General features: G+C 42.1%; 1 protein-coding gene across 5 annotated transcripts in view; it reads right to left on the reverse strand.

Moving 5' to 3' along the window:
- Positions 1-14,410, reverse strand: part of LOC124185933 (neuronal acetylcholine receptor subunit alpha-7) — a 66,292-nt gene that overhangs the window by 32,277 nt on the left and 19,605 nt on the right. For all 5 annotated transcript variants that reach the window (XM_046577166.1, XM_046577164.1, XM_046577165.1 and 2 more), the window contains exons 5-8: positions 12,098-12,207; positions 5,612-5,792; positions 346-421; positions 71-265 (exon numbers count right to left, since the gene is read on the reverse strand). In XM_046577166.1, the coding sequence (XP_046433122.1) occupies positions 71-265; positions 346-421; positions 5,612-5,792; positions 12,098-12,207 (562 nt within the window). The remainder of the gene's footprint in view (positions 1-70; positions 266-345; positions 422-5,611; positions 5,793-12,097; positions 12,208-14,410) is intronic.

A 14,410-nucleotide genomic window follows, 5' to 3' on the forward strand; every position in this document is an offset into this window, starting at 1 on the left:
TGACGTATTCGCTACACGGTGTATGTCCCATAGCAGGGGTGCGTCGATAGCATGCGGCAAAGTACGTTACCTAGGGTGAGCTTCTCCCCGGAGTCTGGCGGCAGTGTGAAACCCAGCAGAGCCATGCTCGAGATAAGAACGCAGGGCACAATCAGGTTGAAGAAGTAGTAGAGGGTTCGACGTCGTATCTGAATGGTGAACGTGACGTCGAAGTAGGGCTCGGGGCAGCACTGATAGACTATCGTGTTCTTCTTGCCCGGCATACCTGGGAAGGAGCAGCAGAGAAACATCTTACTCGTTGTCGGACTGAGGCTTCGCCGTTTCGCCGAGCTGTCCACCACTCACCGATCAAGTACCACTCCCCGTTAGTGATGAAATCTGACAAGTCTCCACCCTCTTCCGAGTTCAACACCAGATCGAGCTGGCAAGGTCAAAAATACGTTAGATCGCTCGGGATCCGCGCCCTCGCCCTCCTCCTTTATCTACCCTCGGCTACTACCCCGCATGCACAACCCCCACAGGGACACGCATCCAATCTACCCACGTGCGTAAATACGCGCGATGCGGAACTAGGCTGGGTAGGTTTTGTTTTACACTCCAACTGATTGCGATACATCGGGAACACCGCATGCGGAAGCCTCCCTCGTGAAAATTTCTTCAAAAATTGTAGCAGCTTGCAAAGGTTTTTTTTTTCACGGAAAAAATACAAACTTTCAACAAATTCTACAAGACTATACGGACAAACTATGCGTGGTTACTATTCACCGAAATATTTGTAGAAAATCGTTGAAATCGTTTTCACCAAGGTTCAGACGCGTAAAAACGAGTTCGTGTATTTTTCCGGAAAAAGGTTAGGGGATAAGCTTTTCGGCGCATTCAATCGAGACAATTATCTACTACGATGCACTATCAGTAGGTATACCACATCCATACCGCATGCAGCGCAGTTATATATATATATACACAATACGCAGTTATCGGTTATGTGTGTATAAGAAAGTTACTTGGGAGAGCTAAATGAGGGGACCGACGTTGTGCCACGGTGAATTACAGCGGATAATTTGGTATTACGTGAATTCGATATCTCAAAATTAACGGATTATTCCTACGCGTAGGTGATTCTTGGGTTCAAATGCGTTTCGGTATACGTGCATGTGTAATAATTGTGTACCAGTCTGCTTTTCTCTCGCTCTCTTTCTCTCTCTCACTCTCTCTCTCTCTGTCTCTCTCTCTCTCTCACACTCTCTCTCTCTCTCGCTCTCTCTCTTTCTCTCTTTCAATACCATGCATTTGAATTCGCAAGTTCACAATGCGCGTGTATCACGTATACGCGCAATATGGTGTTTATATTTATTTATAGCATAGGTATATAATACAATATACGTACTGCACAACTGATATCGTATTATTATTTATGTATAATGATTGTTGTACATTGTACGAATGTAGGGGTGCAACAAAACTACGTTATTAGGATGGTTGTAACACAACTGCGACTCGATAGTACAGAGACGAGGAAAGAAAGAAAGAAAAGTAAAGCAAAAATACCACAAATCGTTTCAACGACATCGGGCTAATCTCGGGTGAAAAATAATTAATTTTTCCGCAGCCTCTGTACCGCCTCGTTACCAAAATAATTAATCATACGTATCTCAGAAAAGTTCGGTCTACTTTGCGCCGTGATCACTTATGGTACTGTGACAACAGGATACGGTACAAAAAAAAATTGATACAAAATTTATAAATATAGACAAAGCGATCAACCAATACGTGACTATGTAATAGTAATAGTAATAATAGTAACAATATGTTAAATACGAGGGTATCAAAAGTTTTACGTATACGTATATAAGCGATGAATCGATGAAAGAATGCGATGAAATTTCTACACGTCAATGAAAAGTCCGTAAAGCTCGCGGTGACCGGGAAACAGACTCGTCCAGGTCCTCGCGTGTCCTGAAATCCGCACCGTAGTTCGTTCGAGGAACCCGGGACACTTTCCCGGTCACGGCAGGACCCAATTTATACGAGATGTGTCGGTAAGTATATGTATATATTACGGTATCAAAATACATGGGTGAAAACATAACGTATTAATACGGGTATTACTGTAACAGGTTGATGAAAAACTCATGTACAGGGTAGGCTGTGGGGCGTTATATTTATGGTTACTTGAAGGGGGGGGGGGGGGGGGGGGGGGGGGTGAATGACATCCAGAAAAGAAAAGCTTCCTGCGCGACGTTAGGTTACACCTAATGCTTGAACGTCGTTTTCGTTATTTTTGCGCGTGGTACGGACGAAGTGCGTTCGAGGGTTGGAAAACCGTGCGTTTGCAAAAAACAACGGCCTTTTACTTTGCCTCGAACGTGTCGGCGGGTGGGTTGGGGGAGAAAAAAAATTGACCACCGAACGAAAAACGATTCTAGATGATAATAAAAGCGAGCCAAGGACACGTTCGAGGCAAGTGCGAACTTAGCTTAGACTTAGACCTCGGCGAGTACCCGTTCCGTTGATCCGGGTGGATCACCGAACCCCGGAGGATTTCTTCTCGAGCCTGACGCGGATCCTTCGCGATTGCGAAGCGGCGGTCAGGCCCGAGAATTCGGGGAGGGAGGGGGACGAAAGTCTCATCGGTTCGAAGACGTCGGCGAGGGAGACGAGGAACGGGGACTCGCCTCTGGCTGGCATGGAAGCATCGCTCAACTATCGACTCCGCCGGTGTGCGAAGGGGGGAGAAACGGGGTGAATGGAAATCGGACCGACGGCGGGAGTGAATCTTCCGTGAGAAACGGACTCTCTCTTCGCTACCCCCGGCGTTATTTCTTCCGACAGGGACCCTCGTCGCCCGTCAAGTTTCGTTAATTTCCAAGAGGGTGTCGATAATTCGCCGTCGACGAGCCGCGATCGAGGTGCTCTAAGAGCGACGAGCGCCGCGCCGGCCGGACTTCTTTACAAGCGAGTCGTACACTCGGTGAGTTCCTCAATTTCTCTCGTGTCCATCGGACCTCGAGGGCGGCAGGGAGGGATCGAGTAACATCGAGGATGTAAGTCGGGCGGGCAGAGTCGATAGAAGAACGACGTCGGACATTTGCTCCATGCAAAATAGTTGTTTCCAGCTCAGACATAATCACGTGGTCCCTGCTTTGACTGGTCGATGTGCGTGTGAATGTGGCGGTATATATTTATTTATTTATTTACACGTGTATTTGTATTCTTTTATGCGAATAAATACATGTGTAAATAAATCCATCCATAGAGGTATATTAATATGACGAGGCGTGTGTGCTTGCGTGCGCGTATCGTTCGTTCGCACTTTGGCTTATACGCGCGCGCGTGCAATATCGGGGGCGGGGTTGAAATTCCGAGTTTCAGCTATTCCGAGAGCGACAAATTCCGAAATTCTTACTGCCGAAGGTCAAAGCAAAGAAGTCAAACTTTGACGAAACGTCAAAGTTTCGAATGCCCCGAAAATCGACGCTCAAAGTTCCGAAAATTCGAAAGTGAAAATGAATGTTGCAAGATTTTCAGTTCTTTGAATTTCTGGCTTGACAAAACTTCACCACTTTGATCCATCTTTGTTTCGGTTTTTCTCGTTTTTTACGCCCGCTCGTTGAGTAAACTAAGCTGTGTGAGTACATTTTAACTTGTCGGAATTTTATTCTATCGAAACGTTATTTTTCGGAATTTTTCTCTACCGTAACTTGAATTTTCGTAACTTTTAGCCGTCGGCTTTCCGAGCATTCAAAACTTTATCGTTTCATCAAAGTTAGCTTTCTTCACTTCAGCTCTCGCGACAAAATAATTCGGATTATAATAATTCGCTTTCGCAAAATTTCAAATTCATTACTCGAATCCCGCTCCCAAATTCGGTGGGGAAAAAAATAATACCGAGAATTGTGCGTTTCTCTCTAACTCCTCTCTCGCTCACTCTCTCTTTCTCTCTCTCTCTCTCTGATTCTCTCTCTCTCTCTCTCTCTCTCTCTTTCTCTCTCTATCTCTCGTTCTCTCTATTCTAATCTCATCCGTTGCGTCGCAATGCGAACAATCACGTGTCGTGTGCTCAAGTATGCAGAGGTATAATATTCACGGGGCGTGTGAACTCTGCGGTTATGGTTGAGTGCAGCGACAGAGTGTTTTTCGTCGATTGATAAATGTGTGTGTAACAAGCCCGCTCCGACAGAAGCACGAGAAGCAAACACCGGCAAGCAATATCAGCCAATTAGCATAAATTTGTGTTTCGTCGTACTGCTCTTTGATGTCGTATATACACACACATATATATGAATACGCGGACGACGATCCATCCCCGTGATATTAATATCGGGTCACGTTGTACGTGTGTGCGTATATATAGTATATGTATGCATATATCGACATTTCTCCCCGCAGCTTGCAGTATATTCATTTCTTCTATCATCCGACCATTCGTCATGACATATTCCCTGATGCGATTGTTCCTATCTCTTTCCGCGACTCGGAAGCTTTGAATACAACTTCTTCACTCGCCTGCAACGTATAACGCGGTTCCCATGGCGCGTATTACGTCCAAAGTCATCGGTCCTTTTTTCAATTAATCAATCACAAAAAGCTTCCGAAGCGCGTGGTTATTATTGTGATAAAAAATACTCGTGTATAATGTACATCGGATGCACTTTTCAAAGCACCATCGATACTAACCATCTATAAACTATAGCGCGATCCATTCCGAATTTATCACCGTGCACATGTTTCAATATATATATATATATATATATATTAATAATATATTGTGTGTATTGGCTCGCCTGATATACCTAAAACGAACTCGTTTGCAGATCTGTCGTAAGCTCGTACGCGTTTCGCCGGATATTCGTTCGGATTGAATCGTTACCAGGTACCGTGCAGAAGGTGTGCCGAAATCCGTTGGAACTCGATCGTACAACTCGCAAAGAACCGATAATCCTCTGTCTACGTATCTCGCTTCTGTTCTTCGCATAGATCACCGTTATATCTCGTTTCGTTTCTATCTTGGACTCGTTTGTACCGCGATAAAACGCGTAACGCGTGCGTCCGGTATTCGCATAACGTGTTAAACTTGCCGGGACGTCGGAATTCAGCGACTTGAAATCGAAGGGGGAAAGAAAAGCTTGCCGAGTCGACGAGAGTTGAAAGTGTAAAATGGAGGGAGGAAAGGAGTTGAGCGGAGGAAAAAAGAAAGGGGAAAAAAAAATAAACAATAAAAATGGTACAAAGATAAGAGAGGGTGAGGTTGGGGAGGGGGACGGAAAAAGCTGCCGGAGAACAGAGCGGAGAAATATTCCATCGGATTTCAAGTGGCCGCGTCGCGTCGCGATCGCGTCGAACGTCCAAAACTGACAACGACTAACCCGACCGATTTTTCTATACTGCGATCAATCGGTCTCCTCCTAAGCTGGTTGGCCTGCCGGCGAAACCGCGGATATTGCGAATGGAAATAAAGCTGGCAAAATGTATGGATGGGGGGGATGATCGTCGGAGTGTGCCCAAGTTCACCCGGCTTCCGGTCGGGTGGTTGGGTGGTTGCGATTGTTTGTTTGTTTGTTTGTTTGTTTGTTTGTTTGTTTCGTGTCTGAGGATCGAGGGAAAAGTGTACCTGGTTCCCGTCGTAGGTCCAGGATCCGAACTTCATGTCACAGTGTTGGTCGTCAAAGGGGAACCAAGTGATGTCTATCTTGCATGTGCTCTTGAAGATGCCCGGAGGAACGTACAGGCAACTGCCGTTATGCTTGACCACCACGTTTGTGTGGTATGTCCCGTCGAAACCCTCAACCGCGCTAACGTTTTAGTAACCATAATAGATTTTTCATCATTATTATTACTTCCACAATTAATATAATGATCGGCGTCGTTTGGCATCATCATCATCATCATCATCATCATCATCATCATCGTCATCGTCATCGTCATTATCATAATAATAATAATAATACACGTGCACGTACAATACATTGGTGGGACATACTCCTTTCGGACTTTTCTTTCACTTTCTATCCTTCTATTTCGTGATTGGTTTCGTTGATGAGATGTTTTTTTTTTTTTATGTTTTTTTTTATCTTGTTTTATTATCATTGGCATTGCTTTTATTTGACAGTGTATTTTAATCGCGGAAGCTTTTTTTAATCTCACGTATATTTATTTACGCGTTATCGGTTAGTGCGTCACGTGTTTATTTTCTCGCTTTATTGTTTCATTTGTTTTCGGTTAATTTAAATTAATCTCTCAACTCCGTATGTACGTATAAGACCTAAAAGTACTTCTAGTCGCAGAGACTTTGTAAAATGTATCGTACTTATGGGAAATTATTTTGATACGTAATATTTGACGATTTATACGTATACTGGGGCATATACCGGTAAAAGATATATTCGCATACGAAGTAAGAAGGACATTTTTTTTTCACCAGTTTCACGATAAGTTAACAGTACGTGTAACTTTTCTCCCCGTTTGGTTACTTTTCTGAGTACACTTGATTTGACAGAGAGGCAAAAAAAAATAAATAAATAAAAAATGAAAAAATACAAACAAACAAACGACGAAGTAAGAAATGTAACTGAAAACAAGCAAAAGTGAGGAAATAAATTACGGGTCATGGGGTGAAACATGATTTATATTTCACCCGGCAGAAATCCCCCGGCCAGGTCAAAGTTTGCTTTAAATCGACACTTGACGGCCGGCTTGTCACGCCTGCCTGCTTCGTTCGGATGATAAAAACGGAGGATACCTACAACTTTGATCTGGCGTTAAGTACGAAGACAGGAATTGGGCGGGAACGGCAACAATGATGCACAATGCAGAGAAGCCGATATTTCGAAAGTTTACGCGGCTGACGAGCGGAGCCGTGTATATACGTATGATACTAATAACAGCGAGGTGAGCGGGGTGGTGAAAATTTAGCGAAAAACTGGGGAAGAACACGATCCGTAAGGAAAAGCCAAACGCGGTGGATAATTATTTATGATTTTTTTACCATTTTGAAAAACCCGTTATCGAGAATTTAAAAAATTTTGAATCCTGGTTCAAATGTCATGAATTTTTGGATAGGGTTTCGTAAATGCTTATACATTACATTTGAGAAGTTTCAGAGGTCTTGGAAAATTTTGGAAAACTGGATTAATCAAAATCGCCAAGAATTCCAAAACAATTCGTAGGTATGCAGAAAAATCAATGAATTCATTTTATACGAAGTAAAAAAGATTTTCACCAGAGATTTGTTGCACAAATTTATTTATTTATTATTTTTTTTTTCGAACGATTTATCAACAACTTTTTCGCATTATTACTATTTGAAACGAATCATCTCATCAACTTGGTTACGATCGATCTTTCTCAGATTTTCATCTCATCGCGAAGTGTTCAATATTCATACCGAGGCTCACTATCGTCCGACCGCAAGGCCTTGCCAAGAAAATGAAACACGTTTCGACGAAAGAAACAGTATCGAAAGGGTCGTCGAAGCGACATCGCCTGTGCAAAATATATAAAAACTACAAGTCCGTTACGGCGGGTAGATTAAAACAAAAATTCAAGTTCGTTGCAGCGGCAATGCGAAACGATATGAAACAACTCCACCTTCGCAAACCCATTAAAAACACATCCGAATATCGGTGCGAACGTAATATTTCGGATTCGTTGGCGGGGAGGAAGGGGGAATTTCTAATCCAAACCAGACGTCGCGAACACGATTCTGTACGCGATTCGAGGTGAACGACGGTTCGGAATCGAACCGACGAATCCTTTGTCCTTCGAAATTTCTATGCGAAAGCGAATAAGGGTGGGTGGGGGGGTGGAAAACCGACCGGCAACATCCCCCGAGGGAAGCGTGCTTTTATTATCGTTGTTTCACGCACCCCGCCTGCACACCCACCTCGGTCGTTGCAACGACGTGTCGCGGATTCCCACCCCCCGATAATGAATGAAAAAAAAGAAAAAAAAAAAATTAGGGACGAACAAAGTTATCCGCACGCGACCTATTCTTCTTTTCACCGCGGCCGTTTATAAGCTGCCGATTGTTTGAAGTCGGAAGAATAGGAGGATGGAGAAAAGAGGGAGGGAAGCCTCGGTTCGCTTCTCCGCGGTTTCTCCTCCCTATTGTTCAATTTCCGGATGAATAAATTCCGCCCTCCGCCTTCCGCCTTTCGCTCCGCACCGCAACGGCACGAGACCGGAATATAAGGGGCCTGCGCACCGAACCGAGCCGTCGTCATCTCGCCGCGTTTTCTATCCCGCGGGACCGTCTTTCGGTGCAACAAGTTACCTGCACCCACCCCTCAACCCCCGCATGCAGTCCGCGCCGGCGATTTCGCTCCCCGACATTTATCCCGCCTCGCTCACCTCGCTACGCCCGATTTTACTCCGACAATCTTGCCCGTTTTTCATCCTAGTAGTTGCCGTTCAACGTTTCGCGACCCAACGATCACCAAAAATAATCGATCATTTTTTTGTACTCGATTGATCGATGCATCGATTATTTTTAGCTCAGTTACCGTCGTTGTTTCTCGTAAATTTTGGTTTTTCACATCGGGTATCGCAGTAATAAGATATAAGAAACGGTATTGCGTAGGTGAAATGTCGAAAAGTATAGTTTCAAACTGTGCGGACACGTGTAATAACCGGTTATAATTATTATTATTCGGTTATTCGGGTGAGCTGATTCTGTCGGTGGGATGACAAAGCAAATAAAACAAACAAAAATCACAAACACTTGACAGATTTTACATTGGGTATATGGGCATATATGTATATATATATAAATATATACTATGTGTATATAATTAATTCAACATCGACATGCACGTATTTTTATACGTTGTATTTCAAACGTTTGTTTTTTTTAAGAATTTTAAATTTCACACATAAACACAGGAGGAAAATAAAACATTCGGAACAAAAATTTGATTTATCATGGTTTGTCAATTTTTAGGATTTTCATATTTAACTTCAATGCAGATGGTTTTTTTTTTCTTTTTTTTTAAATTTTATTTATGGTATACGTATAAAAGTACAAACATATATACACAAATAATGTATGTATATATATAAATGTAGGTGATACTTTAATTTTGACTGTTTTAATATATAACATTAATAATAATAATAATAATAATAATAATCAATTATACATACAAGTTTAATTTTATTAATCGAATGTTTAGCCTCACATTTATAGGTGTTTAGATGATCGAGTTTAGGTGCGTTTGCGTTTTATCCTGGTACGTATCAGGCTCGTATCAGGAGCTTGTGCAGTTTCAAACAGGTGTGTAACTTCTTTTTAAGCAAAAATTTGAGCGGTTGGGGTTTCTCACCGACTGAGCCGCGAAACCCGCTCCCTCCGCTACCCCGAGTCGTTCGTTGCGGGTCGATAAGATATTTGATTCAAGGGAAGCGAGTCGACGCTGCGGTCGGTCGGCCGATCGTAAGCCGCTTGCGAAATTCTATCCGCAGCGTCTGATGATAGAAGAAGAGGGAAAAAAAAACAAAACGAGCTTTTACGAGTGAAAATATTCGTTAAAATATTCGCCGACAACGAAAGAAGGAAAGCTTTTTCATTTTCTTTGTTTTTTTTTTGTTTTTTTTTTGACATTATTCGGATTGCCGGAACGCGGACATTTCGCATTCCGAGCCAATAAAGTCGACTTCGGGGTAATTCGTTTCACGTATTATATTTTTTATTAGAAAATATAAAGGTTGAGGGAGCGGACGTCGGGCTCCGCCATGAGGTGGCCCGCAGTAACGGGGTAGCCTGACGCAGTTTTTTTTTTTTTTTTTCCTTTTTATTAACAACACCGTCATTAACCACTCTCCCGCCGAACAACCGAACGTACGCGTTTCGCTACCCTTACGGGCAAACGTACGACGAAAACTCGCGAAACCGAGCCGAAAAAACAAACGTCAACGTCCGCGTCGTGTCGGTCGGTCGGTAAAACGAATTATTTCGATATTGAGAAACGGTTTTGCACGAGGATAAAACCAATCGAATCACCGATCCGCTCCCGCTGCACGTTATGATTTTTAATCCTTGCTCTGCGGTTCTTTAATTACATAATGTTACTGTTTCACGCACAAGCGTAAACTGCCTCCGTATTAACATGGCAGTCAAAAAAAGAAAAAAAAAACGTGCTACCGTCACGTCAAAAAAAAAAAAAAAGAAAATCCATTCACTATCGGGCTGCGAGATTATTCGAGGAGAGCGTAGTTAGACGACAGTATTCTCAGCTGGTGGCATTAGTATAATTACGATGGCCAGGGCTAAACGCGACATGCGCATCGACGTCTCGCTCTTGGTCGCTTTATAATAATAATAATAATAACGACAGCAACAAGAACGATAATAATAGTAATATCGCACAGCATGGCATGTCGCGTCCAACGATGACCGATTGTGTTATAATAATGTTTTCTTCGGTTATGTATATAGTTTTTAATACAATTATCAACAGGCACTTACATATCCATGAGGTGATTAAGAAAAATAAATAAACAAATAAAGGATAAATAAATATCCGCATGGGTAGGCAATGTAAGCGCGTGATGTGCAGGTGCAGTGAATTCTATAATGTAATGTAACGTATGGTTGATACATGTACATCAGTGCAGGTAACTTTTTGTCCCGTCTCCTCGTGTAAGGGTGAAATGAAAAAAATTCCAATTATCATTTTCAACAGCGCGGATCGTTTTTTTGACGACTGTCGATTGTTCGGCCCTTTTTCTCATTCTCATTAGGCTCGTAACGCGGTGATATCATTTTCTTCAATTTTTTTTTTCTTACCCGTCAATTAATCGCACGAAGAGTGGAAAATTGATTGACAATCCACGCACATGCTGCAGTATCGACTTACACTCGGAGGGCGACTTTGGAATGCATTCGTTTTTTTTTTTTTTTCTCCTTTTATTGTCCTTGTATATTTAACAGGCAATTTTTTAAATTGCTTTTTTTTCTATCTCTTTGATTGTGCAAGCTGCAAGAACGTGTATTCAGTGAAACGATACACGTGAAGGCAGGTTCAATGTTAAAAAGTTAGGATGTATAAAAAAAAAAGAAATGAAAGTGGTAAGGGGGAGTAAAAGAAACACTCTAGTCCGAGTACAACATACGTCGGTACTGATAGTATTAGTGATAACAACAGTAATTACAACTAAGGATATTTATGATTTTGTTTGGTATGATAATTTTTGGCGTTTAAAAAAATGGAAGGATTAAAGAACGTGGTTAGGAATAATAATGTTGATAATAATAATAATAATCATAATAATAATAATAATAATAATATTAATAATAATAATATAATATAATATACGAGAGAGTGAATATGAGTAATGTAAACAAATACACGTAGTATATACTTATTCAAATCATTATTTACCATGCATTTGCAGAATAATAAATACATATATTATGTACGTATATTATATGTGTAGTATAGGGTTTTTGGATAGAAAAAAAAAAAAAAAAAAAAACACAGAGGAGAAGAGAAAACTGAAAAGAGGAACTACGTTGATTATATGATTATTATACCTAGAAATGAGATAGGCATTATGTACAATTTACGAAAAAATTACATACCCGTCGTATACCGTTAATTACTCGGTCGTCATATTACCATGATAATGGGATTGAAAAGTCACAAGATTTTTTTTTAGTCATCACAGCAGCAGATATTCAGGTATAAATTCATTGTAAAAGCGAGAAAGGATCTTTCGATTTCTTAGAAAAAAATTCAATCATATCGCCGTATCGCGAACTGATTGTTAATTAATTACGTTAGTTATACCTGTGCGAGGAGACGACCGTTAAATCATATACCTGCAGAGTGATCGATTATCGATTATGGTTGGCGGTCGCTCTGCACGTTAGATCTGATCGAGTTATTCCTGATAATAATTCTGACGTTAGATTCAGCGGTGCTACATCGCTGTGGCTTTGACTTTGATTCAACGTACGTACCGCACATACTTTACCCACGTACGCGGTAATTCCAAGTGAATAAAAAAAAAAAAAAACGGTAATAATATGCAATGTCTGTCGAAACGAATGATAATGATAATAATAATGACATTGTACTAGAGGCGTACGAAGGGTTACCTGTTGTACATCAGAACGTCCGGTTTCCATAGCTTGTTCGGTGTTATTCTGAGGTCCCTTACTCCCCCGTACTCCGATTCGTTCCACTGAAGATTGTAGTCGGTCCACTCCTGCGCGTTACAAAATAACATAAGTATATGCCCAGGATTTTTTACACCTCGCTAATGAACACGGATCGAATCAATCACGACTCTTTGACCCGTCATTTCTACTCTTTGTGCGATATTGTTAAATTCGTTGCGTGACATCATGAAAATTTTTTCTGGTCCCCAAATCGACCGGTAGCAATAAAAGAAGATTTTCGCGTACAGATCCCGATATCGACATTTTACCGACGTTTCAGCCGTTTCACAGCTCGGACGCAAACCCTTTTTTATCGGGTGGGGATTACGCTCGCCCGAAAAGAAGGGTTTGCGTCCGAACTGCGAAACGGCTGAAATGTCGGTAAAATGACGATATCGGGTTCTGTGCGCAGAAATCTCCTCGTATCGCTACTTCAACCTACTGCGCATTATATCTGCACACATTTCAAATTTCCCGGCACTGCGCATTACTGACAGGCCGATAGTCCCCCTATTCAAATCGAGGTGAGAAAAAATAACCGGCTCAGAGAGTCTAATTTTCATTAAACAGATCAAACACAGTGGGGAAAAGTTTCTATCGTAAATTGTATCATACATCAGCGGCAGAAGCACAGTATTATCTACTCGTACACAGTATTACGTATCAGATGGATTGGGATTCCTGTGCATTGTGTACAAACGGAAAGTCGTATGGCGCAGCAGCAGCGCTGCGAATGAAATGAAATTTGCAAATAATAGACAAAGAAAACTTACGAAATTGAATGCTGAGAAGAAGCTGTCGAAAGATTTTATACCTACGAAAGGAAAGGGATTTTGAACACTAATTCGCAATCGAATTATTCGTCCTTGTCGAATTAACTTATCCACCTCGTTCCACTCTTATTGTCAGACAATTGTTCTTCGATTTCTTTTCATTCGTACGGACGAATAATTCGTTCAGCCTGGCTTTAATTACGCCTACTGTCATTAAGTAGCAATTTCAAGCAAATCGCAACAGAGAATCGTATCGTGCACTACGTGTAGAATACACAACATTTGAAAAGTGTGAAAACGTGCTCAATCATACAGTTTCATACGCATCGGTTCAACGTGCTAATGACAGGCAAAAACTACGTGTAACAGGTAAATATACATGTACACGTGTCAGGGGCAGGAGGGAGGGAGGGAGGGAGGGAGGGAAGGTATGCTTTGAAAAATGAGGGAAAATACGTGAGTCACGCACAATTTTGTACAGTCACGATGAGATCATCTTCCCGGAAAACCTGAACCGCGTGTTCTCCGTAGTTCAGGGTCAAGGAGCATGCCAGCGTTTCCGGTAAAACGAGACCAACGTGACTGCGGAATCGCAAGTTTATAATCTTCCCTCGCTCGTCGCGCCGTGACCACCGAAATTCTACCTCCAAACAAAAGGCGTGGGACCCAGTGCTTACTAGGGGGAGACAGGGGGGTTTATAGTTCAGGTTTACTAATTGTGAACCGGATGCTGGCCGAAGTCGCGAAATATACGAATCGCTGACACGTTTAGAGAATCTACCGCAGTTTCCCTCAGCCTTCGGGGTGTGTTTCCACTTTCCGAACAATCCGAAGGTCGATCGAATCGTCCGTCGTACTTCGATCGGCGATTCTCGCGAATACCGGATTCGCGTTTTCTCCTCGTTTCCTGCGCTCAGTTTAACCGAGGGGTGCAGAAATATTAGGTTAAACACACTGCGGGAGGTAAGGGTGTAATTGCAGAGGGTCCGGAAGGCCGAAAACGAGCCGCGTGACGCGCTTTTAACCATCTACACGTCCGTGTCGGATGCACACATGTAATTCATCATTTTCACCGCACGTCGTCGTGTCCCGAATAACTCGAATTATTATTTACCTCACGGGCCGGATTGCAGTGGTATGTCGCATATACGTATCATGGATAGAATTGATCGATTTATCGGGCACGACCGACGCCTTTCAGGAGTGAGCTAACTAATCTGTTTCTTTCGTTTGACACTTATTTTTAAGGCAATTTCTTTTTCTTTCCATCAGGTAGAATCGATATTTCACACCGACTCCTGAAAAATGCGTCCAAGTGTCCTTTGTACGTTAATATATATAATTCGTTTAAAATGAATTTCACTTTAGTACGTTACTTTTTATCGATACATGGTTTTTGGTCGTGTGCGGATGTGTGAGTTTTGTCATTTTATGTGCGCAGCAGCGGACTGACTTCCCCATCCAGCAATCTTCTGCA

The sequence above is a fragment of the Neodiprion fabricii genome, chromosome 7 (assembly GCF_021155785.1).
Source record: "Neodiprion fabricii isolate iyNeoFabr1 chromosome 7, iyNeoFabr1.1, whole genome shotgun sequence".
NCBI classification, from domain to species: Eukaryota; Metazoa; Arthropoda; class Insecta; order Hymenoptera; family Diprionidae; genus Neodiprion; species Neodiprion fabricii.